The 26,454-nt window shown below is 37.6% G+C and overlaps 2 protein-coding genes across 3 annotated transcripts; both read right to left on the bottom strand.

Moving 5' to 3' along the window:
* Nucleotides 1-4,926: 4,926 nt before the first annotated feature.
* LOC144434027 (integral membrane protein 2B-like) lies at nucleotides 4,927-13,428 on the bottom strand. The gene is made up of 7 exons (XM_078122470.1): nucleotides 13,226-13,428; nucleotides 10,197-10,355; nucleotides 9,717-9,770; nucleotides 9,440-9,562; nucleotides 8,539-8,640; nucleotides 6,844-7,102; nucleotides 4,927-6,178 (listed from the first exon to the last, which is right to left on the bottom strand). Exons 1-7 carry the CDS (start codon nucleotides 13,319-13,321, stop codon nucleotides 5,982-5,984), a joined length of 990 nt encoding a protein of 329 aa, XP_077978596.1. The 5' UTR covers nucleotides 13,322-13,428; the 3' UTR covers nucleotides 4,927-5,981.
* Nucleotides 13,429-15,950: 2,522 nt separating this feature from the next.
* Nucleotides 15,951-26,344, bottom strand: LOC144434040 (uncharacterized). Of its 2 annotated transcripts, XM_078122485.1 has the most exons (9): nucleotides 26,170-26,344; nucleotides 22,396-22,578; nucleotides 21,470-21,491; nucleotides 20,232-20,681; nucleotides 19,466-19,906; nucleotides 18,717-19,157; nucleotides 17,864-18,304; nucleotides 16,834-17,367; nucleotides 15,951-16,440 (listed from the first exon to the last, which is right to left on the bottom strand). In XM_078122485.1, exons 1-8 carry the CDS (start codon nucleotides 26,254-26,256, stop codon nucleotides 16,859-16,861), a joined length of 2,574 nt encoding a protein of 857 aa, XP_077978611.1. In that variant the 5' UTR covers nucleotides 26,257-26,344; the 3' UTR covers nucleotides 15,951-16,440; nucleotides 16,834-16,858. The 2 variants fall into 2 exon arrangements, with proteins under 2 accessions (XP_077978611.1, XP_077978612.1); XM_078122486.1 differs by lacking the exon at nucleotides 19,466-19,906.
* Nucleotides 26,345-26,454: the final 110 nt, after the last annotated feature.

The raw sequence follows: 26,454 nt of genomic DNA, 5'->3' as shown, positions 1-26,454 counted from the left end.
GTTATTTATGCATATTATACAAATTATGCAATTATGGAAATCAATATCACGTGACTTACTGCACTGTAGTGAAATGGAATTTTGGAATATTTTGTCCAGAATGTGTTTACTTAACAACATAGTCAGAATGAGACACCAAGACTCACCAGCACATGGAATATTCGGTTAACTTGCTGGCTGTTACGAATTATCGACTTAACCGTAATCATCAGTCACTATGTTCGTACAACTTCATTCTCAAGTTCAATTTGATAGGAAAATTTCGTAGGTTAGGCTGGGGTCAGAATTTACGTACGACAAGGGGGCTGGGAGAAATTGGGGGGGGGTGAACAAATTGAGGGTTCAATGGGGGGCATGGAAATTCTGATGGTCTGAAAGAGGGGGGAGGCAATATTTGCTCATGATTTGAACCAAATTACACACGTAACGTAAACCTCGGGAGTGGTCGTTTACCAAGTAAATTAAAAAAAATTCTCGCGACTTGACTACAATACCTTCTAAAAGCTGTATTCAGTGATGAGTTGAATGACAGCCATGCGAATGTATAAAATTTTGTTTTTACCTTCCTCTGTCTGTCTGTCTGTCTGTCTGTCTGTCTGTCTGTATCTCTCCCTCTCTCTTTTCTTGCTCTATATGGCTTTCGATAATGTGTATGATTTGAAATGTTCTGCCATTAAATGGCCTCCTACATGTCCTTATTTTTTTTAATTGCTTACACAATAGCTATCATAGGGATGCTGTTTCTGCCCAGAATCAAGATTGAAAAATAAAACCCTGCTGACTAAGTATCTCTAAGTATAGCCCAATGTGAGACCTTTTCAACAAACTCCGCATATATTTATAAAGAAATATCTCGTTGTTACGTATAGACGCTGAAGTTGATTTCCACTGTTCGTTTAATGTAGTGTACCATACTGTACATCTCTGAAGTGGGTACTGTATGTATACGTGTAGCCGGAAGGAGGGGGGCTAGAAAAGTCTTGGCTTCATTTCGAGGGGGTGGGCATGACATTTTTTGAGAGCGCGAAGTGGGGGGGGGGTGTTGCGAAACATATGTTGACCAAAATCATTTCTCCCCTGGCCCCCCTGTCGTAAATTCTGACCCCAGCCTTAAATGACTGAACAAACAGCAATTAAGCCAAGGTGAACTTGACATTGGTGTCTTTATACTGACCTCAAAGTAAATGGTTTCTGTTCGTTGTATTATACAAAAGACATGTATGAGATACAAATTGACATCGCCTCAAGTGATATATGTGTGTGCTTACGGCATTGTGTTAATAATTGGTTACATTTCCATAAAGTTTGTCTTCGTGCCATCAGCATGAGAAAAAAAAACACTAAAGAAAGTCTTTCAAGACACGAGGTTAGGGTCAAGTTCATAGATGGGCCGCAGAGGATATATAAGAAATCGGACCCGTACTTGACAAAGTGTATTAAGTGAAGTCAACAGGGTGCTTCCTACGACCACCAATCATTACTGCACCCAGGTTGTCTTTGTTGAAGACATAAAAGTCGACCACATCTACTGGGCAAATGCGCTGGTTAGCTTGGCATCGCTGTACCTTCATTTTCGCTTTAACAGCTGTGTGATTTTTTTCAGATAGTACACAAGTTTTCGTATAAAACAAATACCCCCCCCCCTCAAAAACGTACCCAGCGTGCCCAAGATTTTTGCCCTCCTTCAACATTGAAGAACTAATCAAACAAACAGTGGGTAGAGTTAATATTTTGTTTTATATGTTTCTATGTTGTCCTGAATTACTAAACAGTCGAACTGAAAGTTTTAGGTTGTATGCATTCGATAATTATACTTCTCACATTTCTTTGTTTAATATCAATTTGGTCGTTTTAAGTGAAATTTCATATTTCCAAAAGGACAGATTGCATGCATTGAATAGGAAACAGAACAAGTACATCAACTCACAGTAGTATTGGCTCAACATGGTACGTCGTTTGTTGTTGGGTTTTTTTGGGGGGGACCGGTAAATATCTTCCACCTGGGAAGGGGTCGGCCGTGAATTGGTAAAGGTCACTTGTTGTTGAAATTTGAATGGGGGGTGTCATCCTATTTTGATAGTGTTCAGTGTGAGGAGCTGTGGTTGTAGTGATTTGAGTTCTATGATGTCTGAACTATAGTCAAACTCGTCAATGGATGTCAAACCGACATGAGAAAAAAATTATCATGTGACTTTTTTGGAATTACGAGGATGAAATTTAGCAGAAACCACTGACTAACAGACTGTGTAATTGTTAATATAATGAGTAAACTATGAACGCATATACGTAATCAAAATGCCAGGGGAATAACTCTTCCAAAATTCCTTGTAAAACCTTAAATACTGTATACATCACTTGACTATTAAACACATGTTAACGGCAGTATTTTGATTGATACACTCAAGAGATTTGAGAAGTGAAAAAGGATACAGAGTTGACAAAGTTAAAATAAGATGTCGAAGCGAAAAACGAAAGACCTCAAATTGACCCTTGTGAAATAAACATGATCGCTAAAGACCTGTATATAATTTACGAGGAGCTTGATGAGATATGGTTAAACACAGTCGTGTTAAACGTAAGGAAATCACACCTACTTACAAGAAGTAGATCGTGCGTGTAACGACCAGGACATGATGATGAAAGGAGCGTTCTAGTTGAAAGGGGATAAAGGAAAACGACAGGCGTCAAAATATGGTGCTGCTATTGTTCCGGAGATGAAATCGACTTCTCTCTTGTTTCCTACAGAGTCGATCACTGTAGAAAAATTGTCCTCGCATACTAGACCGTTTGTTATTTCGTAATACGCTCCGGGCCGTTAAAACACATGGTACTTTTTTTCTGGAAAAACACATTAGGATTTTGTGAAAATAATGAGCTGAGAATATAGGTTGAAGCCGAACTACTTGTAAGCACTGTTTTCTGATTTGAGGGAGACAAAGCTAATATAAAACCATGGAAGCCCATGATTTGTAAGAAAGAAAGTCGAATGATATAATTGAGGAAATTGGGTACACTAAGATTTTTTTTCTTTTCATTTGTTTTGCGCTATGTAGTCAGCTAACAAACAGACTATTATGTACTAACAGTGAATGATACATATAGTAGAAATAACTTTATTGTCCATAGTGTATATACTATGGACAGTCACTCAGGTCAAAAATTGACATACAATAATCAAAGAACATAAATAACAACAAGACAGGCTAAAATTACAGACAGTGCTGATAGACAGCAAGTTAAAATGGGAATTGGATGAGATAACAGCCATAAAGACGATGTAAACGTGAAGTTAAAGTTCCCTGGAATTTAAAATTGAAATTGCTGATGGATGGAATAAAAGAATGTTTTATAAAAATTCCTGCGTACTTTTGGTACGCGAAATCTGCGACCAGAGGGGAGTTTTTCAAAATATAGATTAAAGTATCCCACGTGTTATCCTCTTGATGGAATTGTGGTATAATTCTGACAATTAAATTTGCCGTGTTCCTATGAGTTTAGATGTTGTATTAATAACACGGCTGAGTTTATTTCTGCTTGTCATGGTCAGATTTCCATACCATGTGGCAATATATATTAAAGCTCAGCACACTTTCTATTAAGCTTCTATAAACCCTTTCAAGAATACATTGACTAACGTTGAAACTTTTCAGTTTCCTGAGCAGAAACAATCACTGTTGTGATTTTTTGTAAATCAAGTCTGTTTTCCTTGAATGTCGGTACCAAGATATTTAAAGAAACTCACTATCTCAACTACTTCGTTGTCAAAGATGATTGCATCTGGTATTTCTCTCCCCTGTCTATTATCACACATTAATTCTTTCGTTTTTCCGACATTGAGCCTGAGAAATTTCCATGGCATTTCCATTACTTAGTTTCACACTACAATATTTATATTATCTCGCAATGACCTCTAGATGGTGGTTTATGGCATCCATGTGTACATCTTATTTTAATACTTGCTTTGCACTGCTAACCTTGCTTACAGATTCATTCCATTTATCAACAACGGGTTCTGGGCTCATAACTGAAGAAATTGGAACAGGCAGAGAAATTGCTTTACTGTGATATCAATGGTTGTAATCATGTCTGCAAGAACCTTGAAATAAACCCTTCCTACTGTGACAGGAGTTCAAAAAACAAATTAATTACACTGTTACCATGGCAACGGTTCAAAAACACTGCTGCGTAAATACCCATCATTTTAAAGCTCGGTACATTTATATTGTAATAGCTTTGGGATGCCATATATAATATTCTCATTTTTATTTTGATGACTTTTGTAATGATTTCTTTTTGACACTGAAATCGTGACACGTAAGGAACTTCTCAAAAACTGTTCATGTTCATTTCAGAATATCAAATATCAACTATTAATGATGTTCCTGGCAGCTCTTACAACGATATTATATTGTAACTAGAAATCATACCCGTCCTTAAATTTTAAACGTCACGTCTTCTAAAATACCACAGCAATATCGACTTTCAATTTCTAAAAACACTTTTTTTTAATCTTTTGTTTCCAGAAAAAAATGTAAACCATTGAGATGTTCTGTTCCACGCTAGGCTTCGTTTTATTTTTATGTAGACGATCATGTCGCCTCATTCTACCATGACAAGTTTGAGGGCGCTGCACAAAAATCATGTGACGATCTCATCAGTTATACGTGTGTTTTTTAATGGTGCCATTCCAGGGAATAGAGACAATTTCATAAACTATGGGTGCTGGAGTCATTTCACGATTTTACATCATCTACAATTACTTGTAGGATAATCAAGTTGATTTTGCGCCTTTATAGGGTATCTTTGCTGTGGGCTATTGCATCATGAGAGTTAACAGATATATAATATACTCAAGTTGCACACTGCACATGCGTGGGTGTTGAGTGCATATACATGTACCCTTCATTGTAAAATATCACATTTACATGACTGTTAGAAACGCCAACATGATTTTATTTCGATCTATTATAAGTGAATGCAGACAAAACAGAACTGTTTGTTACATATCGCAATATGATCAAAGAATACAAACGTAGATCAAATTCAATATTTGTATATGTTTATCATGAAAAATTACTACCACCAACTAAACTCTGTGTCCATTCCTAATTTGTAAATACCACGTCCTCTCAGGACATATATTAAATCTGTTCCCCGTCAAAGTAACAATTTTCCACAATAGTTCAAACCATAATGGCGATACTGTAAGAGTATATTTCGTAAATTGTTAAAAGTGTATAAGCAATTTTACATAAAGAAGGATGTTATGTCAAAGTATACCAAAAGTGTAAATCTATTTGTTTATGTTAAGAGTACTCTCATCGACGAGCTGTATGCATTACTCGAAAGTGTTAATATAACCTAAATATGTCGACTAAAATGATAAATCACGTGACGCAACAGGTCATGCAATTACATAGAGGCAGGAGTATTTGACAACAGGTTGTTAATGGTCACGAATACGCCGCCTTTCCCTTAACACTTGGAACATTACATAACAGTGGATAGCGACATACAAACATCAACCTGTCACGTGATGCACGAGTGATAAATACGCTTGACCATTACTTGAAAAACTTACAACATTTGCAAACAGAAATTACACGGTTCCAGATATAAACTAAACTATACATCAAATGCTCTGATGTGAGCAGGTAAAGTCTAAATCTGATTTTTTTTCTGAAAGCAATGAGATTCATTTATTAAATAATGGCTCTACAAACAAACAAATCAAATGGGTACTATAGCAACGCTATAAATTTGCATATTTATAAAAGTGAGTCTTCTTTGAATATTAGTATGAGTTCTTGATTATATTTACATATACGTCATCACCCAACGGTTTACAATTTACACAAATATGGCTTCACTGAGTTGCTATACCTGGTTGATGATGTAACGTTTACAAATTACAGGTGTATTGCTAGTCAATACTACTGTTGTGTATAATTTGCTGCTTTTTTTCCTTCACCGGATTAGCTTTATTTTCTGGCCATTTTACCAGCTTTAGCAGATTGAAATTTTTCAACTTCTTCCAAAGCCTCGGTCAGCTCAGGAGTATCAGCTTTCAATTCTCCAGCTTTTTCTAAAGCCTTGATCACCTCAGGGGGTATGACTTTCATGTCAATGACGTTGTTTCCGGTCCAATTCATAATGTCCTCAACCAAGGCAGGTATAGCTAAGGAAGAAAAAAGTATAACCATCTTAGCTATTCAATCGTGAGTGTTTGTATTTGTCACACGGTATTTATACTCAATCTGCTATTTATATTATACTCAAATACATAAATAACCAACTAGTTTGTTCTTTAAGCTGACATAGAGAAATGGAATAATGATTGTTCAATGTCAACCGACTGTCAAGAGTACGGTGAAGATATAGTCCCTGAGTAGTCACTTCGGATTTTAACGAGGGACAAAACGGTTCATCCTGACAAATGATGTTTTATAAACATTAGCGTGTACAGACACTAACAGACGAAGCTTAAAAAGTGAAGCCCTCCACTACTACTAGCAGGGTGCTCTTCTGACCTGGATCACACTAAATTATTTACTCTTTTTTTTCATTCTTTTTCCACCGGCTTTACGGGACTCGTCTTGTGGCCGTATATAATAACTGATGATGTACCGTGGCAAAACGCTATAATGATATGTTTGTATTAGTTTGTTGTGGTACATACATGTATTCATAATGTGATGAATTCTCTGTTAGGAGCGTTTATCATTTTACCCATGACATGTATCCACCTCCCTTCATCAGCGAAACACACACTTTTCCAGTAGCTTAGATACGAACAAAGAGTAAAATTGAAGAAATACTATTCGGAATCATTGTACAACTTACCACGACGTTTGCGGTCAACAATCTCATCATCGTCAAATAGATCGTCCATGTCATTTAACATTTCTTCCATCATATCTTCAGCAAGCTCCAACAACTTGTCCAGTTCATCATATGGTATTTTTTCCAACCAGTAAGTGTCAGCACCTGCGCACAGGAGTGGGATGTACATACCCAGGCCGCGGAAATTCATCAGAGGTGGCAACACCGCTCTGTAGGTCTCAACCAAAGCCTGGAAATGCTGACCGAAGAACTCGGGATCCTGCAAGGCCAAAAACAAACAGACAAAAGAATATGTCATTCCAAAACATGGCGGCGCTATACACATATTAGTAAGACAAGGCACTACGATAACGTATTGTCAAATTGTATTGAAAAGCAAAGCATGTAGCATCTTGACTTATCAAGGAATTGTTCATCCGTTTCTACTCAAAACACTGGGAAGTGGGATAGAGATGTATGTACATTGTATAGCGAAGCCTGTCCCTTATGGTCGACTATGCACACATAGGGTATCAAATGTGAAAGTTGTGTAAATTAATCCAACATCTATGATTAATTGGCGTCATGTTTAGTCCAGACAAATATTGTGCCAACGACATGAACACAGCAAATAAAGTTCATTAGAATGTTGATAACCTATCTCTTAATCACTGTTATATTATCGCAGGGACAACCAAGCATTGTATGCAAATATCTCAATCATAGCAGTATGAAAAATGTGTAGTTGTGTTCGCTATCATAGATACACCTAGTAGGTGAAATGAAACACAGTGTAATAACAACAAACGTTATCGCTCAATTAACATATTCGACGTTGAGGGCGAAATTCATACCTCATTTCACACGTAATACTACTGTCGCTGATCACAACTTCCAAATATTGCACGAGCGTAGAATGTAAAGATTTACATGAAATTTCAAGCCTTAATTATTTGTGCAATTTACTAATAATATGCAAATCAAAAATACATATATACTTCGTGTAAGTCAGGGATAATGTTAGATACAATCGCGTGAAATAAAATTGCCCAAATCATGTCTTTAAATTCTTGTCATCACTGGATGAGGATTAACTATCGTTTGTTGTCTGCCTCCAAATTGCAGCAACTATTAATTTGAGAATGAAAGTGTTTATGTCAGATGTGTTTCCTATGTTGTTGGTCTAGCTAACTACCGGGCGATCTCACAATGTCGCACAAACTCAACAAACGAACATCGACGGTTCGTTTAGGTCACCCCCCCCCCCCAATCTCCCTAAACGAACGTTCACAAGTGCGACACCAAAGTTTGTAACGTTCATAATGATGTAAACTATAATGAAACACCATATCTCACATTGGAAATAAATTCGTATTAACATCTCAGTAGTAAATACAAAAGCTGTTATCATTGAAGGAGTGAAGGTTTTCCGTCGAAAGTTGGTTAGAAGCGCGAAAACAAAGTTCAGCAATCGCATTGACGCCAGACCCTCTCCCCCAAGCGAACGAAGTTCTCTTATTGAGCTTGTGTGACATTGTGCGATCGTCTCTAACTAAATGTTAGTTGATACCATGTCAGCTGTCGATATATACGAATGCGTGATTTAGACATGATTTTCTTTTCTATTTAAAGGACTCGGTTTAAGCTGATAAGACAATATGCATATTTATTAAATATCTTGCAATAAATCCTGAAGAAAATTGTAATAGTGCCTACCTTTAGCTTCTCCCAGAATTCTTCTGGTCGCAGACCGGTTGTTATATTGAGTTCCTTAATGTAGCACTTACCAGATGTCCACAGTCTGTAGGCCGATAATTGCTATAAACAAAACGATGCCAGACTTTAAAACTTTGTGTAATATAAAATGGGTTAGCAGGAAATATAACATTTGAATTTTAGAATAACGCTAGTTCGTTCTAGTGTCTCTGTCTAGAATGTAAAATTGTCAATTGAGATTTGCTATTCTTTGTACGTACGTACGTACGTACGTACGTGTAATATAGTGATGGTAGTGAGTAATGTAGTGAGTACATAACACAATGGCATAATGGAAGCCAGTTGTAATATACAAAAAAAAATCCTATCTTTATTACTGCAGTGTCCGGCACGACACAAATTCAAGTTAAAATACTACATTTAAATTGACTGACTAGTCTGAAATGGTATACGTCGTTACAAAATGAGTTGGTGATCATCTGCTAAGATGGTGGTAGTTCATGTCGCAAAGAAAATTTGGCAATGTTGATGTGATTTTAGTCACGCAAGATGATGAAATAAACCAGTGATATTTGTCGGGTCAGACAATACACTGTAGCAATATCAATAAGAGTTTTGTTGGGCCAGATGGAAATGTCAAGTCCATCGGTTTGTAATGATTGCATCTCTTGGGTTCGGAGCACAGAATACCCTTCCACGGTTGAAATTGATCACGAATTTTGTTGAAGGTACTTCACCCTGTAACCGAAGAAAATTACCTTGCCTTTGAAATATAAATTAGAATACATAACAGTAATTACTACAAAATAGTATTAGCCTACCAGTTCTGAATATATAACGGTTATTAATAACGAACCGTATCAACCTATCAAATCCGAATTCATAACAGTAAGTTGCTCACCATGTTATAGTCGTGCATTATAGTAATGCGTTCACACACGTCGTTCTCAGGTTGTTCAATTCTCTCGTACTGCTCTTCTGGGTTGATTTCAAATTCTTCGTCCAGTTTATGCCACTCTCCCTCCTACAAAATACCAAGACAGGTTAGTAGCCTATTCAGTTAAGCAACACATCATAGTAATGCCAAAGGTGCATAAGAAAGATACTGGGATACGAATATTTAAATAAAAATGTTTTTTTTGTTTGTTTTTTTAAAAACGTGTACACGATACACTTACCTCTCCACTGTGCCGGGAAGGATCTTTGTACGTTACTCCACACCTCAGCAATTTCTTAGGAATAGGAAAGAAAAATTCAGCGAATAAATTGCTTGCATAAGTTACCTGAAAAATCATAATCACGATTTTGCGTTTGTTCGCAGTTCTGTCAAGAGACCAAGGTAAAATTGCCTTCAAATGATTATACAAGTTGAAGTACTACATTACACCAGTTCTGAACACAAAACTAAACTAACTTGAACTTGCACAAAGTAAAAATTACTCTTTCATTGTCAATAAATCCCAAATGCATTAAATATACATTCAGTTTCCATAGAAACTGTCATAATTATTGCACACAAATATTATGAATGAGAGTTTCAAATGTTGGGTATGATGATACAAAGTCGCAAATTGAATGAATTTAACTTTGAGTCGTAAGCTAGTTGTACTCCTGACACAAACATTAATTTACAACATAATGAAGGATCGCACACTTACCCCTCCTTTCATGTGTCTAGCGAGGAGATATCCACCAACTGCGATGCCTGCCAGCAGTAACAGTACGAAGGTCCCGAATACGCAACACCGCAACGGTGTGCAGCACGGGGTTCGACGAGGTGCCGTGGGTCGGGTGACTGCCTCATCGGGGACAATTTTCTGTAATTATAAATATCTTAGTGAGTGTAATGCCACTTTTGTTGACATTTGAGTTAATTAAAATTATTACACTAGGATGTACATGTAAGTGTATAGATATAGTTTACTCGAACATACATACACGAAAGCACACAAAAACACGTACTTAAATGCGTGCATACATACATACATACATACATACATACATACATACATACATACATACATACATACATACATACATACATGCATGCATGCATGCATGCATGCATGCAGGCAGACAGACAGACAGACACACAGACACACAGACACACAGACACACACACACACACACACACACACACACACACACACACACACACACAGCCTGACCGACAGAGTTTACATGAACAACTGTATGGAAAACAATTGCAGTGAAAACCAGATTTGTATCGATTTGCAATATTTCAGAATCACAGAGTACACGTAAAGTTGCAAATGTCGTTGCATGTAGGAAGTTTAATATGTTTTGTATAATTCTGCGTATAAAGATTATGTTGATTTTGCCGTGACGGTGAACAAGGCCCAGCGACAGTCATTGTAAATACATTTATATTCAAATGACCTTTCGGCATATCAGTATACACGCAAGGTCACTTGCACTACCATGTCAGCCGCAGTTGATTGGTATTACTGGTGGTTGACCTTTCCTTCCAAAACACGAAATTCTCGATATCACTTTTTGACAAATCAACATGGCATAGTGTTCTGATTCTGGTAGGAATAAATGTGTTCATCCTTATAGACTCGGGAACGTTTCCCCACTAAATTATTAATAATATTCAAATTAGTCTTCTTCTATAAATCGCAGTGAAATTTATTTGTGTATTCACATCAGTAATATATGTATGTATATGTATGCATGTATGTATGTATGTATGTATGTATGTATGTATGTATGTATGTATGTATGTATGTATGTATGTATGTATGTACAGACAGACAGACACACGCGCACACTCACAAGCAGACAGACAGACAGGGAGGTAGACAGACGGACAGACAGACAGACAGACACACACACACACACACACACACACACACACACACACACACACACACACGGGCAGGCAGGCAGACCAGTATATCAATGTGTTATATCAAATAATGAAGTAAAATTCAACAACCTTTTTTTTTCTAAAGAAAGAGGAAACTTGATTGAATACATGTACCCGGATATCCGTGTTGTACTGAAATGGTTTCCCTGCCTAGACTTCCTTGTTACTGACCCGTTGTACTCAGTGGCATGTGAATGAGAAGTGGGTCTTTGTTTTCGATTTTTTTTTAAATAATAACAAAATTACTATAATATTTCTCTTCTTGGAAAACAACACAATGTTTTATACAAACACGAAGTTAGTCCATGTACGTTGTTTCACATAATTGTTTCAAGTAGAAACATGTAGTGAAGTTGTGTGTTTTTATAAACATACCTAAATAAGTGACATTTCTTATCCCTACGGTCACTTTATAAACACAATCATGTTGTTTTAGGACTCTCACATTAGTTAGCACAATCATCAATATGGAACTTCGGTAATGTGTTTACTTCTATAGTTCAGAAAAGCGAACAATACAAAGAACATGTGTTTGTTCAACCAACAAATGCAGACGCTGTTACGTGCACTGTAAACGCAATTATTTAAAACTAATGTAGAGAGCTATTGAAAACTAAACGGTAGACTAAATTTTCTGTTCCTGCATTTGTTAGGGGGGCGGATGCAGCGGTTAAGACAGGCGGCAGAGACATATGTCAGGCAACTGCACGAGTGACGGAGAATAATAACATTTCTGAGTTTACAAACAAATTACATTATTTTTTGTAACTGTATACATGATATGGTACACTAAACCAAAATCTCTTTTTTTTTCTTTTTTCTTTTGGGGGGGGGTTGTTTGTTTGTCTGTCTGTTTGTTTGTTTGTTTGTTATTGTTGTTTGTTTTAGGGGTGGGGGTCCTCACCCAAAATTCAGCGTCCCAGAACCGTCAACGTAGTCTAGTTCCATGACGGACAGCATACACACTTTTGACTACATTGGTTCTGGTAAACGTGTGTATACAGGCCGTCATGGTCAACGGCAATGACGATTTCAAACTGTTACTGCACTACATATTTACGGATAACAGCGACCTGAGATTACAACATGTACAATGTCTAATTATTGGTATTCTAATAATTTTCAGTGAATACTTTGTGGTTCCGTCTGATCAAAACATTATACAACCGTTACTACTTGTGCAGTTTTAACATGATACAAAACCATGCTTTCGCTCAAGGTTTAAACTTGTCACTACACCACCTACCGGTAATACTGATAACTGATTTACATGTAACAGATACAGTGTCTTTTTATAACTAACTCATCGTTAGTGGATATATATTTGGTTATTACTTAATTAAAAAATTATCCTAGTTGCAGCTAGTGCAAGTATGATATTAGAACAATTAAATAACATTGACAAACAATCCCTACATCAACTTCTATACTGTCAAATGATTTCCATACGATGGATTTGAAAAGAGTGGACCTTTTATTTCAAAAAAAGGATGAACATACGCCGCAGGCTACATGCCGAGCTAGACAGAGGTGAAAGGTAAAATGGAAGGTCACGCATAGATAGAGAAGCCATGTTAAAACATTGTGTCACTGTAGCAGCATTGGGTTTCACAGTAAAAGCATCAAGATGTATGATTCTCTTCATCCAACATACGCACCCTTGTTATAGTTTGACTTTTCGTGATATAATCAATGTTATTTTGATTCTATGTAGTGTAGTTACAGACCGGGAAGCAGCACAGCTTTGAACAATAACAACACGGTGTCATATAAACAGATCACTGTCGCACTTACCACTGCAACCGGTACATCGGCCTCCTTTTCCTTCTCTTTCTTCAAATCCTCGTCTTTCTTGGCATTCTCCGGCGTCACTGTAGTTGGTTTGACCATAGTGCAATATGGGATAGTCGCTCAATTTGTCTAAGCGTCTTCTGTTTTGATATTAAAGAAGGAACTACACTGGTTACGCTGTGAAACTTAAAAAATTTGATCCTACAGAAATAGCTATGACGTAGGTGATATGTACGTCGTCTTTGTGAAAGGGCGATACCATTTCGAAAAGAGCCGGAGGCATATTTTGCCTTGCGTATTTCAGTGACAAAATCGATGACGGATTGAATAAGTAATGAATTCTATTAAGACAAAGTGGTCAAAGCCAGTCTACGCAAGTATCATATCTTTTGCCCAGTCTTATGACTGGCTATGTCTATGAAAACATATCGTATTGTTCACCCCTCTGTTTAGCCTTTCACTTATCGGTTATCATCAACTATTCCAATTGTTTGCGATTTATTTATACAGCAATCGCCATATCACGTGCTTTGTTTTGTTATGTTAATTACTACCAATGGTGCCTGTTCTCTAGATTCGATTTCTATTCACTGCAGCAGTGCAGTTTTCTACCACTCCGCGATTCAACTACTGTAACTACACACCCACTATTTACAATGTACCAATATGGGAATCATTTCGCAATAATTTTAACTATAAATACAGGTCCGAGTTGTTGTGAAATGGCTTTTGTTTAGGGAGTGACCAGTTAATGTTATGGGGGGGGGCAACAAAACTGAGAGGCAAGCCGACGGGGGGGGGGGGGTCATAATTTTTCAGCAAGGACTGTAGGTCATTATATTTGTAATACCTGTTGTAGCATTACGACTCGGGTCCTTCATTTACCTCTATTTCCTTCGTATATTGTCGTTTGCTAAGAATACGTGGCATGTGTGAGGAGAAATGTATTTTGGTTATTTGCATTAAGTTTTATACTACAATGTGGTGTAAGTAAAGACATGTAAGGCTTATTCATCACAAGTATCATTATCAGTTATTGTGTGTTGCTGCTTGTCAACAGCAACATCATCCGAACTTTATTTAGTCTAATTTTGATAGAAATAGTTTCAACAGTTACATCACACAATAGGTCACGTATGGATTTTTGTTGTGTATCAAGATACTCTGAAGAATTGGGTTATGATCATCAGAGATTTCAGACTACTGCCAGTAATCATCGTCATAAACCACAGCCGTTCTTAAGGCACCATCCACGACGCACCGCCAAGAGGCAGAAATATGTGCACTGGCTTGCGAGGATGCCAGTAACACACAGAAAAGAAAGATGTTTTATGACACTACAATGAGAAATAGAGGCGTTTTGATAAATCCATGATATATACCAAATGATGTGCCAACTGCTTGGGACGGGAGGGAGGGGTTGTGATTTTGAAAATGTAGTATAGTTACTGTAGCCGCCTTTGGTTTGGTCCATACAACTGGGGATTGGAGTCATGAGGGGGGAGGCCGTTTTGAGAATCCAAAGTTCAACTTCAAAAGCCTATAACCATGACGACCTTCCTCCCTAACCCCAAATGTAACTATCTACCTATAACATGTGCAGCGAAGAACTCGAACAACTATAGTTTTTTAGTTATGTTGACGATTACAGAGGAAGTAAAATTAAACTATTCGAATGTGCTGTAATCTGTTCATATGTGCCGTCCCAATGCGACATTCCATGATACACCCTGCCTCTGGATCCACATACCCACTACCCACAACCCAGGAATATATGTGTCTTCAACCCTTTTCCACCTCCACCCTATACCGGCATACTCCCCACTGCCCTCTCCTCATCATGGTGTTTCATCTTCTAGTACCCGGATAAAATATTTACATTCACCGTTAGATAAAGTAAAACACTTTGAACACAGAAAATATAATATAATATATAAGAAAAATCATATTTATTATTTATTATTATCATTTATCTAACGCCTTGAAAACACCAACGAATCACTCTGGTTATTCCATTTTAACCACTTCTGATTTTAATAACGCTCAAATAAGTGCTATCATTCTCTTCTTCCCTTACCCATTCAACTGAAATACAAGTTTTGCCCGTTGATCGAGAATTGGTTATTCTCCCTCCCGTTGACAAATACAACCCCCCCCCCCCCCAGTGAAAAATCATACAGGAACATCCAGCGTTTTGCACTATCATTTTCTTTACTGCACCTGCTTTAAGCTTCCTACTTACATGTACAAACGTCCACATGTAGGCATTTAACCATCTACCTTTCCACCCACATTTACTTACCAATCTGTACAGGTACCAATTTCTACCGCCACCATGTACATGCATACCTACTATACCAGTGAATTTGCCAGTTTACTTTTTATCGTGAAAGCTATGATACCGAAAGCAAACATACGTATGTGATATTCGTGGCGATGACCTCGATGAATCACTTCCATATGATCTTATACTCAAATGTAGTACACCATTATTTGATATCCCTTTGTTTAGATTACCACACGCCCTCTTTATGGGCACATATCTAAATGTAAGTACATACATACATACATATACATACATACATACATACATACATACATACATACATACATACATACACACACACACACACACACACATACATACATACATACATACACACATATTCCAATATGTCGACATCCTGTAGTCATTTTGAGCCACGTGCACATTACAGCACGTGACATTTTTATTTTGCCTTGAAATCAGACAGATTTTGTATAGCCCAAGGTTTTCTCAAATCAAACCTCCGTTCACAAGGCTTAATAAAGAAGTGTATATAATTATTTGTCTAAGTATATGATTATTAATATGTGGAAAAACTATTATATAAAACTGAAAAAGTGTGTAAAATATATTTATAAAATCCTTTGCATAAGGTGTAAATGTTAAGGTTATTAATCTTCATGCGAATAAAGTCACTCGATTCAATCCAAATTAGGAAATATATCTCATTTAAAGTCAAGGTTAGGTAATACCTTGGCAATTTATATATACGCTATATAATATCACCCAATTTGCGTAATTATATATTCATAAACCCAACTGCCTGCTCTGACGTTATATCAGGGGTGCTTTATTTTCATCTTCGTAACTTCCCCGCCGTCGAAAAAAGTGATCTAGTTGTATAGCTCTCTAAATATCTCCTTCAAGGTACCTAGCTCTTGCAATTGCTTACCTAGAAGATGATCAGAAGAAAAACAATATAACGCAAACATTATTGATGATACACTCCATGATAAGTACTAAAATACTAAACCAGAAATTAGTTAACAGATCGCAGTATTAGTTTAGGTGAGAATAGAAGTTACCATGAGCAATGAGTTTATGTCGAAATTGTTGATTTAAATATGACCATATTTAGAACAATTTATCTTCTGCTTAGATCATTTTGATGAAATTTGATCTGCATTTGTCTATACATAAAAACACTACCGAAATCTTAGTATAATCTTGAAGTCTCAGTGTTACTTAGAATTGGCCAGGGGGACTATAGGCGTAAATAGCAACCTAACAAAGACATGTCTTAGAACTAGTTCAAATACCATGACCATAAAAATTCTTTACCTACCAGGTAATCAGTTGCAGTATGTATCCTACTTGGCCAGTATGCAGAAGGGCTTGCTGACACATTTCCCCAAGAAGACGTTGTGTCCAGTCTGAAGTACACCAGATTCTTCAACACAGAACTTGAATTCCCCAGTACTTCCCCAGCCAGTGGAATATCCCATATTGTTAACAGGCAAAGGGTTGGGATCAGTCCATTCCATAAATGCTTCCTGGCCTTCTTTACCAACCTTGATAACACCATTGTTGTAGCTTATCCAAAATTCTTCGAATTCATTTGGCGATAAGATATCTGGAGTACTAGCTACTGCTTTGTGATCACCCTGTTTACTACGTCGTATGACTGATTGCGTATTCCTCCATCCACCAATGACGATTTCGTACAAGTTAGACATATCCTGTGGTCCGGCAGAGAGTGCGATGTGGGCGTCGTTAGTAGCTTTGACTTTGAAGTTAACTCTTGTAATAGGCGATGATGAAGCGAGGTAACGGTATAGATATGTTGTATCGGTCGAAAATTGCTTCAAGTTGTTGCATTCTGTGAAGATAAATACATGTAACATAATAACAATGACAACTGTTAAATAATTCGATAATCAACGGGTTTAATTTATTAACCACAAGTATCATTGTCCAAAATAAAGTTTTAGACTTTTTCTACGGTTAACGATCTTCATAAATAAACATTAATAAGAGCATAGATCTTGGAGGGGTTCCAAGATCTAAGATATATGACAAACGGTCATGATTATTTAATACATGTAATAGTTTCATTGTTTGTTAGCAGCAGTAACGGACGGAACAATGGGTATTGTTGTCACCATAGCATAGGAGTAATCCCATGGAAAGTATGTACCCTTCCTATTTCGAAGAACAAATTCTAAATATATTGTCAACAATGCAATCAACATTACTTCCTGATGACACCACATTAAACTGTCGCGAAATGATTTATTCTCATAACCGTTATCCAAGCGTTCGATTCTAGCATATATTAAACCCTACATGTAAACTGACCATATGACATGATTTACCTTCAACAGATTCATCAACACGGAATCTGAATTCTCCAGTACTTCCCCAACCAGTAGAATATCCCATGTTATTAACAGGCAAGGGGTTGGGATCAGTCCATTCCATAAATGCTTCCAGGCCTTGTTTTCCAACCTTGATAACACCATTGTTGTAGGTTATCCAAAATCCTCTGAATTCATTTGGTGATAAGATATCATGAGTACTAGCTACTGCTTTGTGATCACCCTGTTTTCTACGTCGTATGACTGATTGCGTATTTGCCCATCCACCAATGACAATCTCATACAAGTTAGGCATATCCTGTGGTCCGGCAGAGAGTGCAATGTGGGCGTCGTTCGTAGCTTTGACTTTGAAATCAACTTGTGTAATAGGTGATGATGAAGCGAGGTAACGGTATAGATATGTTGTATCGGTCGAAAATTGCTTCATATTGGTGAATTCTGTGAAGATAATATAAGTCAGAAAATAACAGTATAGTAAACATATTTGATTTGTTAAAACGAATGGAATATTGTCCATAGTAAAATCAATGTTTAGGTTAAACTTAACATGAGTATGGTCTGAGATAGGAACTTAACATGATGATTTTTTACTGATCAGTATTAGCTAATCATCAGGTCTTGTTCTCACCTGAAAAGTAAACCTAACATTAACAAGCTGTATACTTATATGTTTTCGAAGAGAAAAGTTTACATTGCTTTCCATATTATCAATATTACACTATGACTGTATATTGGCCATATATGAAGTCAAATGAAACTAGTCACAGTGGCATAATCTATCAACTTTCAAGCACAAATTCAATTCTAGCATGTAATCCTATGTAGACTGGTGAAAGTGAAAATCGTTTACCTTCAACAGATTCTTCAACACAGAACTGGAATTCTCCATTACTTCCCCAGCCAGTGGAATATCCCATATTGTTAACAGGCAAAGGGGTGGGATCAGTCCATTCCATAAATGCTGCCTGGCCTTCTTTACCAACCTTGATAACACCATTGTTGTAAATTATCCAAAATCCTCTAAATTCATTTGGTGATAAGATGTCGGGAGTACCAGCTACTGCTTTGTGATCACCCTGTTTACTACGTCGTATGACTGATTGCGTATTTGCCCATCCACCAATGACGATTTCGTACAAGTTAGACATATCCTGTGGTCCGGCAGAGAGTGCGATGTGGGCGTCGTTCCTAGCTTTGACTTTGAAGTCAAGCCGTGCGATAGGTGATGATGAGGCGAGATAACGGTAAAGATATGTTGTATCGGTCGAAAATTGCTTCAAGTTGGAGCATTCTGTGAAGATAAGTTAGAACACAACTTGTTATCTATGTGAAAATACATAATAGTGGAAGTATTATAGTTGAGAAATTTTCGAATGTTTTCCAGCCTGACAGATGAAATAACTTATATATAACATTAATATATACATCAGGTCGCTATTGTCGTGTGAAATAAGACCTATGAATATTTTAACTAAGTAGTTAGTATTGAATTATCTGCTCGTTACAAAAATAACCATACATATACTTCCAAATTGATTTTTAACACTTGGCCAGTGTATATACAGACTGGTCATTCTAGATGTATTGCGACATAATTACCTTCAACAGATTCATCAACACAGAACTGGAATTCTCCATTACTTCCCCAGCCAGTGGAATATCCCATATTGTTGACAGGCAAAGGGTTGGGATCAATCCATTCCATAAATGCTTCCTGGCCTTCTTTACCAACCTTGATGACACCATTGTTGTAGGTTATCCAAAATCCTCTGAATTCATTTGGTGATAAGATATCGGGAGTACTAGCTACTGCTTTGTGATCACCCTGTTTTCTACGACGTATGACTGATTGCGCATTTCCCCATCCACCAATGACAATCTCATACAAGTTAGACATATCCTGTGGTCCGGCAGAGAGTGCGATGTGGGCGTCGTTCGTAGCTTTGACTTTGAAATAAATGTGCGTTATAGGCGATGCTGAGGCGAGATAACGGTATCGATATGTTGTATCGGTCGAAAACTGCTTCAAGTTGTTGCATTCTGTGAAGAACCACATAAACACAACGTATATGACAATGTGTGTATCAATATAATGAAACAAAACAACTGAGAACGCAAAGCATGTGATCATGTGATTATAGTCCGAATTCTTACTGAATATTTCAAATTCGATAATGTTACATTAATTTCGATTACAATTGTGAACTGCACAAATATTCCATTTATCTTTCATATTGTAGCCATTTAGTCAATGCTTTGGTCATGAAGCTCTAGAGGAGCATAATTGCACAGTAAAGCATTTAATACAACGATTGGTTATAAATCCTCTACCAATAAACACACTTATGTAGAAATAATTACCTACCTACAATCGGGTCATCCACACAGAATGCAAACTCTCCAGTACTTCCCCAGCCAGTGGAATATCCCATGTTGTTAACAGGTAAAGGTTTGGGATCAGTCCATTCCATAAATGCTTCCTGGCCTTCTTTACCAACCTTGATAACACCATTGTTGTAGGTTATCCAAAATCCTCTGAATTCATTTGGTGATAAGATGCCGGGAGTACTTGCTACTGCTTTGTGATCACCCTGTTTTCTACGACGTATGACTGATTGCGTATTTGCCCATCCACCAATGACGATTTCATACAATGCAGGCATATCCTGTGGTCCAGCAGAGAGTGCGATGTGGACGTCGTTCATTGCTTTAACTTTGACGTCAACTCTGGACCCGATAGGTGACGTGAGACGGTGGTTAATGTACCGGTATTGATATGTTGTATCGGTATGGAAGAAACCCAAGGCTTCACATGCTGAAAAATGTTATACAAATAAACACATCTTAATTGTCTTTATCGCTCGAAATTGTGTTGAAATTCAGGTTGATGAGTGGAGGACGTGTGGGTGAATGGCTATCAGGTTTTCTAATTAAATGGATGGAAGGATGAAATGATGGATGAATGAATGAATGAATGAATGAATGAATGAGTGGGTGGGTGGGTGGGTGGGTGGGTGGGTGGGTGGATGGATGGATGAATGAATGAATGAATGAATGAATGAATGAATGAATGAATGAATGGATGGATGGATGGATGGATGGATGGATAATGGAGGTAGGAAGGGTGAGGGGTGGGTAGACAGATAGATGACAACAATGACAAATTTGTATTGAACACTTATCCAACAGTGATTACATAACATATAGCGTGAATGACACCGTGTTGTACCCCGCTGAAGACGACCCTAAACGTGGATGGCAGTAATAGTAGCTATTTTCTGCGAGATTAACTTGTTGACCGAAGTACCAAGACAGCCAATAATAATGACATGTTTATGATTATGTTCGAAAGTACGCCCTAATTTAGTTCCGATCGAGTTAGTCCCTTTCATTCCCATTGATGACGACATCAATGTTAAGGTGTATGTGTGTACAGTGTAACAACATGATGAATAACTCGTCAACTCTAAACATTAGTCTGTTTGTAACAATATCTCCTGACTTACTGTTTGCCGTTTTCTCGATCGAAAATGGGTGTATTATTTTGTAGCACACATATTTGCTTCAATATGAAAAGATAACTCAATTTTAAAAACTACTTACGGATACATTTTTCATCTCCATGCTATTCGTAGGAAAAAAATTGATAATTAAAAAAAAATCATTAAGGTAACCGTTTTGGAAACGTAATGTAGGCAATGTGCATATAAACAGAACGTAGAAAAATAGCGTCATTAGTGTTGTATCACAGTGGATTAACATTATTTGAAGAATCACCATCTATGAATCGGAACAATTTTCGCCAATAAAGATGTTATAAGTGACATACATCACAACCATAAACCAGACCATTCAGCCAACAAGTGATCTCTCTCTCTCTCTCTCTCTCTCTCTCTCTCTCTCTCTCTCTCTCTCTCTCTCTCTCTCTCTCTCCCTCCCTCCCTCCCTCCCTCCCTCCCTCCCTCCCTCCCTCCCTCCCTCCCTCTCTCTCTCTCTCTCTCTCTCTCTCTCTCTCTCTCTCTCTCTCTCTCTCTCTCTCTCTCTCTCTCTCTCTCTCTCTCTCTCTCTCTCTCTCTCTCTCTCTCTCTCTCTCTCTCTCTCTCTCTCATAGTTGCAGCACTACTGAACCGCAATACAGGATTACAATTTGCAAATTCTTACCAAATACGACACCTATCAGTTAAATATTTTGAGTGATATTTTATTCAAAATTACAAATTTAGATTTAATTTTGATATACACGATGTAAACAACCGGCTTATCATTATTTATATGAACAATTCTTCATCTCCAACCCAAGAAACATCTTGACCATTATAAATTCACAAAATAGCTTTCGAAGATCACACATTTTTACCTAATTTGCATTTTAAGAGGGCGATTATCAATTCAAAAGAAGATAAATTTATATATCGACATGAGATTTTTTGTAATTAGAGAAATGAAATTTTATCGGTCATTTCAACGTCTTAAAAATCATAAATTATACCCAAAAAAATCTAGTCTATACAGTCATTAATCATCCATACCTCGTCATTTAATTCAGCTGATGTTGATTGAGTCTCTTCATGGATGTGCCTATGGTAAAACAATGAGAGGACTGTGATGATAACCACCAGTAGCACTATGACGGACAGAAGTGCACAGTACCATGGTCGTCGACGAGGTTTAGGTGCCGTGGGTCGGGTGATCGCATACTCAGGGACAACCTTCTGTGTATTAATATCAAAAAGTACATTCATGGCAAACATGAAACAAAGAGGATGTTTTAATGTTTGGCATTTATAAACGTGGCAATGTGTATTGAACTAGATCTGCTGATTGACACCTGTACATGTAGCAACACTCCAACAAAATTTCTGCCCGGTCCGATCCTGGACTGTATAACACATACAGACCCTGATATAAAAGATCTTTCAACGCACTTCTCAAGGTTACTTGTTGCATGATATGTCACATAAAGTCGATCGGTAGGTCATTAACCTTTAGTTACAAAACACTTAGTATTTCATGCGCATGAGTACTACTGAAAATTTTGTATCTAATACACACAGCATAATTTTACAAGCTAAAAGCTGTCGACTGCAAACGGGTATTGCAGTTCATTGACCTTTCCTTGGTGAACAACGCCGCGGTGTTTTGAAAGTTGCACTGGTGTTCTGAGCTTTACAGATCGGTACTGATGGCAAACATAATAATAAAACAGTAAACACATCCATGAAGCAATATGGATTGACAAGTAGACTTTGAAGCGCTGCTTTAGATAGACGTATACAATTTCAATCCTCAGTCGAAAGAGTCAAGTTTCGACATTTACATCTGGTCCAGTATGACAATCATTTGAAATTTATATTGTTTATCATTATGATGCCTTAGGGCATGATGGGTACGATATGTAAATTAGTTATAGGCTCAAACTAACTGATGTTACTGGGATGTGTAGATGAAGAATTTTTCACGACACCTTGGCCCTTTTGTTTATAAAAATTATGTATAATTATTCGTATTAGGTCTAAAATGTGATCTTGAGTCAATTAATAATTCCAGGAAGTTCAGTCAGGGCAGATCGGTTTTGTTTCTAGTATGGATTCTTGACGTGCAAATTAGTACAAAAATTGTGGGCTTGAATTCATAAACGTGAGCACAACATCTGCAGGATCGATTGGTCTGTTAATTGTGGGATGTTTCTGGAGGCGTCTAAATACAGTATTGAACAAATTATAGTGATTTAATTTGTCACATAATAATATTAGTCCCACAGCAGCCAGGTTACTTGTAGCGCGGCAAAAATAAAATAAAATAAAGAGATTTATATAGCGTCTAGTATCCATCAATGATGCTCACTGGCGCTTTACAATAGATACTGTTACAGATAAGCTCTCTCAAAAGGGTATGTCTTTAGTTAAATATGAAAGTCTCAATACTTGATGCAGAGCGGACAGTGTTAGGTAGTTGGCTCCACAGAATTGCGGCAGCGTAGCTGAAATATCGATCTCCGTACGATTCGAGTCTTGTTCTGGGAACCTTGAGTGTTGTATGTAAAGACCTTGTAGGGTTGCTAACTACAATAAGTTCAGCAAGATATTGAGGGGCGAGACCATTTAATGATTTATAGGTGAGAAATAGAATTTTATACTGAATTCTGAAGGTTACCGGAAGCCAATGGAGATGCATCAGGATTGATGTGATGTGATCACCTTTCCTTGACTGTGTGATGTCGGGCGGCTGAGTTCTGTACTCTTCGCAAAAGACTGATGTGCGCATGTAGTCGTCCGAACAAGAGGCCGGACATTGGCCTAGTCTAGCCAAGACTGCATCCACACATGCATGCGTGTAGGATAGGGAATTGTGTCATTATATTTTATGAAAGGTATTTAGGTAGGGCCAACATTTTTCGTGCGTCATAGTCTCCCCCCCCCCCCATCCGCGTAATCTTGTCCAGTGCCTAAGGGTTGGGCCATTTGATATCCTGGGGGGGGGGGGGCTTGGAAGATTTCGGGAAAAAGAAGATGCCAAATGGAGTTGCTTGAAAAAAAATCCGGATATGAGTGGGTGATGGAAAAAAAAGATGGACCACTGCTGCAAGAAAAAATGTCTTGGCAGGGAAATGATGCACAGGTTCGAGTATATTGTTCAACCTGCTCGTACCTCTCCAACCAGGACACTTGTCAGATCATGACAAACATTTTCAAACACATGTCAGGGACCAGTCAGTTTCGTTAGCCTGTGGTACACATATATATTTGTTCTTGTCTATGTTTCTTTCATAAATTGTTTAAATATTACTTCATGTAAGGGTTCAAACATAACTATACATAAAATTATACATATAATACATGTATTACCTAGCTACCACACTAGTTACAGAACATGCCATGTAAGTGTTTGGCTGTTTCACAATCAGTGCTTCACTTATCTTGCACTTTGGGGCAAAAGTGAACTTGAAGGTTTTGTTATCGTAATCTTCATACTATTGGATAGTTTATAAAAGAACTTAATCTAAATTGTTCTAGTCTCTATGAATTTGTCAGAAGGGATGAATATACTTCCTATTTCGGACACTACATGTATCGACACCACAACTCAAATTCAAGTTTCTATTGTACACTAGGTATGACCTCCTAAAGTGTTCAAACACATCAGTAACTTTACTATACATATAATATCAATGCCCCTATACCAATGTTACAGGCCAACTTTTATAACATGGAAAACTTATTTAAATGTTATATTTACTTTAGCTTTTCGAAGCTTGGCAATATATATCTCAGAGGCTATGAATAACCTAAAATTGCCTAAATAGAAACAAAAAACTGCAGATCTGCCGGGGGGACCCCTTGGACTCCATCACCCCAGAGGCCACTCATTCGTTAAACCAACAATAAGATTCACCAAAATTGGTAAAAAAAACTTCAAAAGCTTCTAGGGGAGACCCCCATAAGAGGTAGACATGTCCAAGCCTCAAATCAAAGTTCTTTCCTCCACCTCTTACTGTCAAGACGCTACGAAACTTTATTTCAAAAATGTTTCAACCATGTGTAGTTGCTTTTTACAATTGTTAGAGCTGTCTTGTAAAGCTTGCAAATTATTGTCTGAAAGTGTCTGTCATATAGCCCGAAAATTGGCTTTTAGAGTAAAAATCCTCCAGGGCTTCTAGGGGGAGATCCCCTAGAACCCCCCTCCCCCATAAGAGGTAGACATGTTCCAGTTTCAAATAATAGTTCTTTCCTCCACCTCTTACTGTCAAGATGATATGAAACTTTAATTAAAAAATGCTTCAACCTTATGTAGTTGCTTTTTACATGTTAGAGCTGTCTTGTAAAGTTTGTAAATTATTGTCTGAAAGTGCCTAAGAATAGCCTAAACATTGCCTTTAGAAGTAAAAATCCCCCAGGCCTAGAACCCCCCCCCCCCAATTCACACACACACACACACACACACACACACACACACACACACACACACACACACACACACACACAAGAGGTGGACATATCCCAGTCTCAAAGCTCTTCCCTCTACAACTTACTGTCAGATGCTATGAAACTTTATTCACGGCAACAAAAGTAGGTGTTCAACATTGACGTAAAAAAATCGGATATCTCAAAGAAGCAAAGAAAAAAAAAGTTGCCAGCATAGGCGAAGGAGAAAAAAAATAATTCTCAGGCAAGCAGGTGGGAAAAAAATAATGACTCGCCACCAATCTTCCAAGCCCCCCCCCCCCAGGATATCGAATGGTCTACCCCTAACAACACAGTGATTAGGCGAGGCGTACCAAATAACACTGTCACTGTTGAACTTACCACAGTATTTGGCACATCGACCTTCTCTTTCTTCAAATCCTCGGCTGTCGTAGCACTCTCCGACGTGACTGTAGTTGGTTTTACCATTATGCAATATGATGTAGTCGCTCAATCTGTCAACGTTTCCTAAATGTTGATTTTACACTGACTGGCCACATTACGAACCCTCCTACTAAAAATAGCTGTGACGTAGGCGATGTGTCTGTTGTGTGTTCTCAAAGGGCGATACCATTTGTTTTGTGAAAAGAGAATGGGGATTGGGGAATGTTTTACTTAGATTAGTAT

The sequence above is a fragment of the Glandiceps talaboti genome, chromosome 4, assembly GCF_964340395.1.
Source record: "Glandiceps talaboti chromosome 4, keGlaTala1.1, whole genome shotgun sequence".
NCBI lineage: Eukaryota > Metazoa > Hemichordata > Enteropneusta > Spengelidae > Glandiceps > Glandiceps talaboti.
This window is presented reverse-complemented; position numbering and strand designations above follow the sequence as displayed.

Coding starts and splice junctions, on each gene's coding strand:
- LOC144434027 (XM_078122470.1), bottom strand. CDS start 13,321: ATGGTCAAACCAACTACAGTGACGCCGGAGAATGCCAAGAAAGACGAG. Junction 9,563..9,716: donor CTTCCCGGCACAGTGGAGAG/GTAAGTGTATCG, acceptor GGTATTTTGTAG/GAGGGAGAGTGGCATAAACT. Junction 7,103..8,538: donor AATTCTGGGAGAAGCTAAAG/GTAGGCACTATT, acceptor TTGGCCTTGCAG/GATCCCGAGTTCTTCGGTCA.
- LOC144434040 (XM_078122485.1), bottom strand. CDS start 26,256: ATGGTAAAACCAACTACAGTCACGTCGGAGAGTGCTACGACAGCCGAG. Junction 21,492..22,395: donor CAGCTGAATTAAATGACGAG/GTATGGATGATT, acceptor TCCTACGAATAG/CATGGAGATGAAAAATGTAT. Junction 18,305..18,716: donor TGTTGAAGAATCTGTTGAAG/GTAAACGATTTT, acceptor TTATCTTCACAG/AATTCACCAATATGAAGCAA.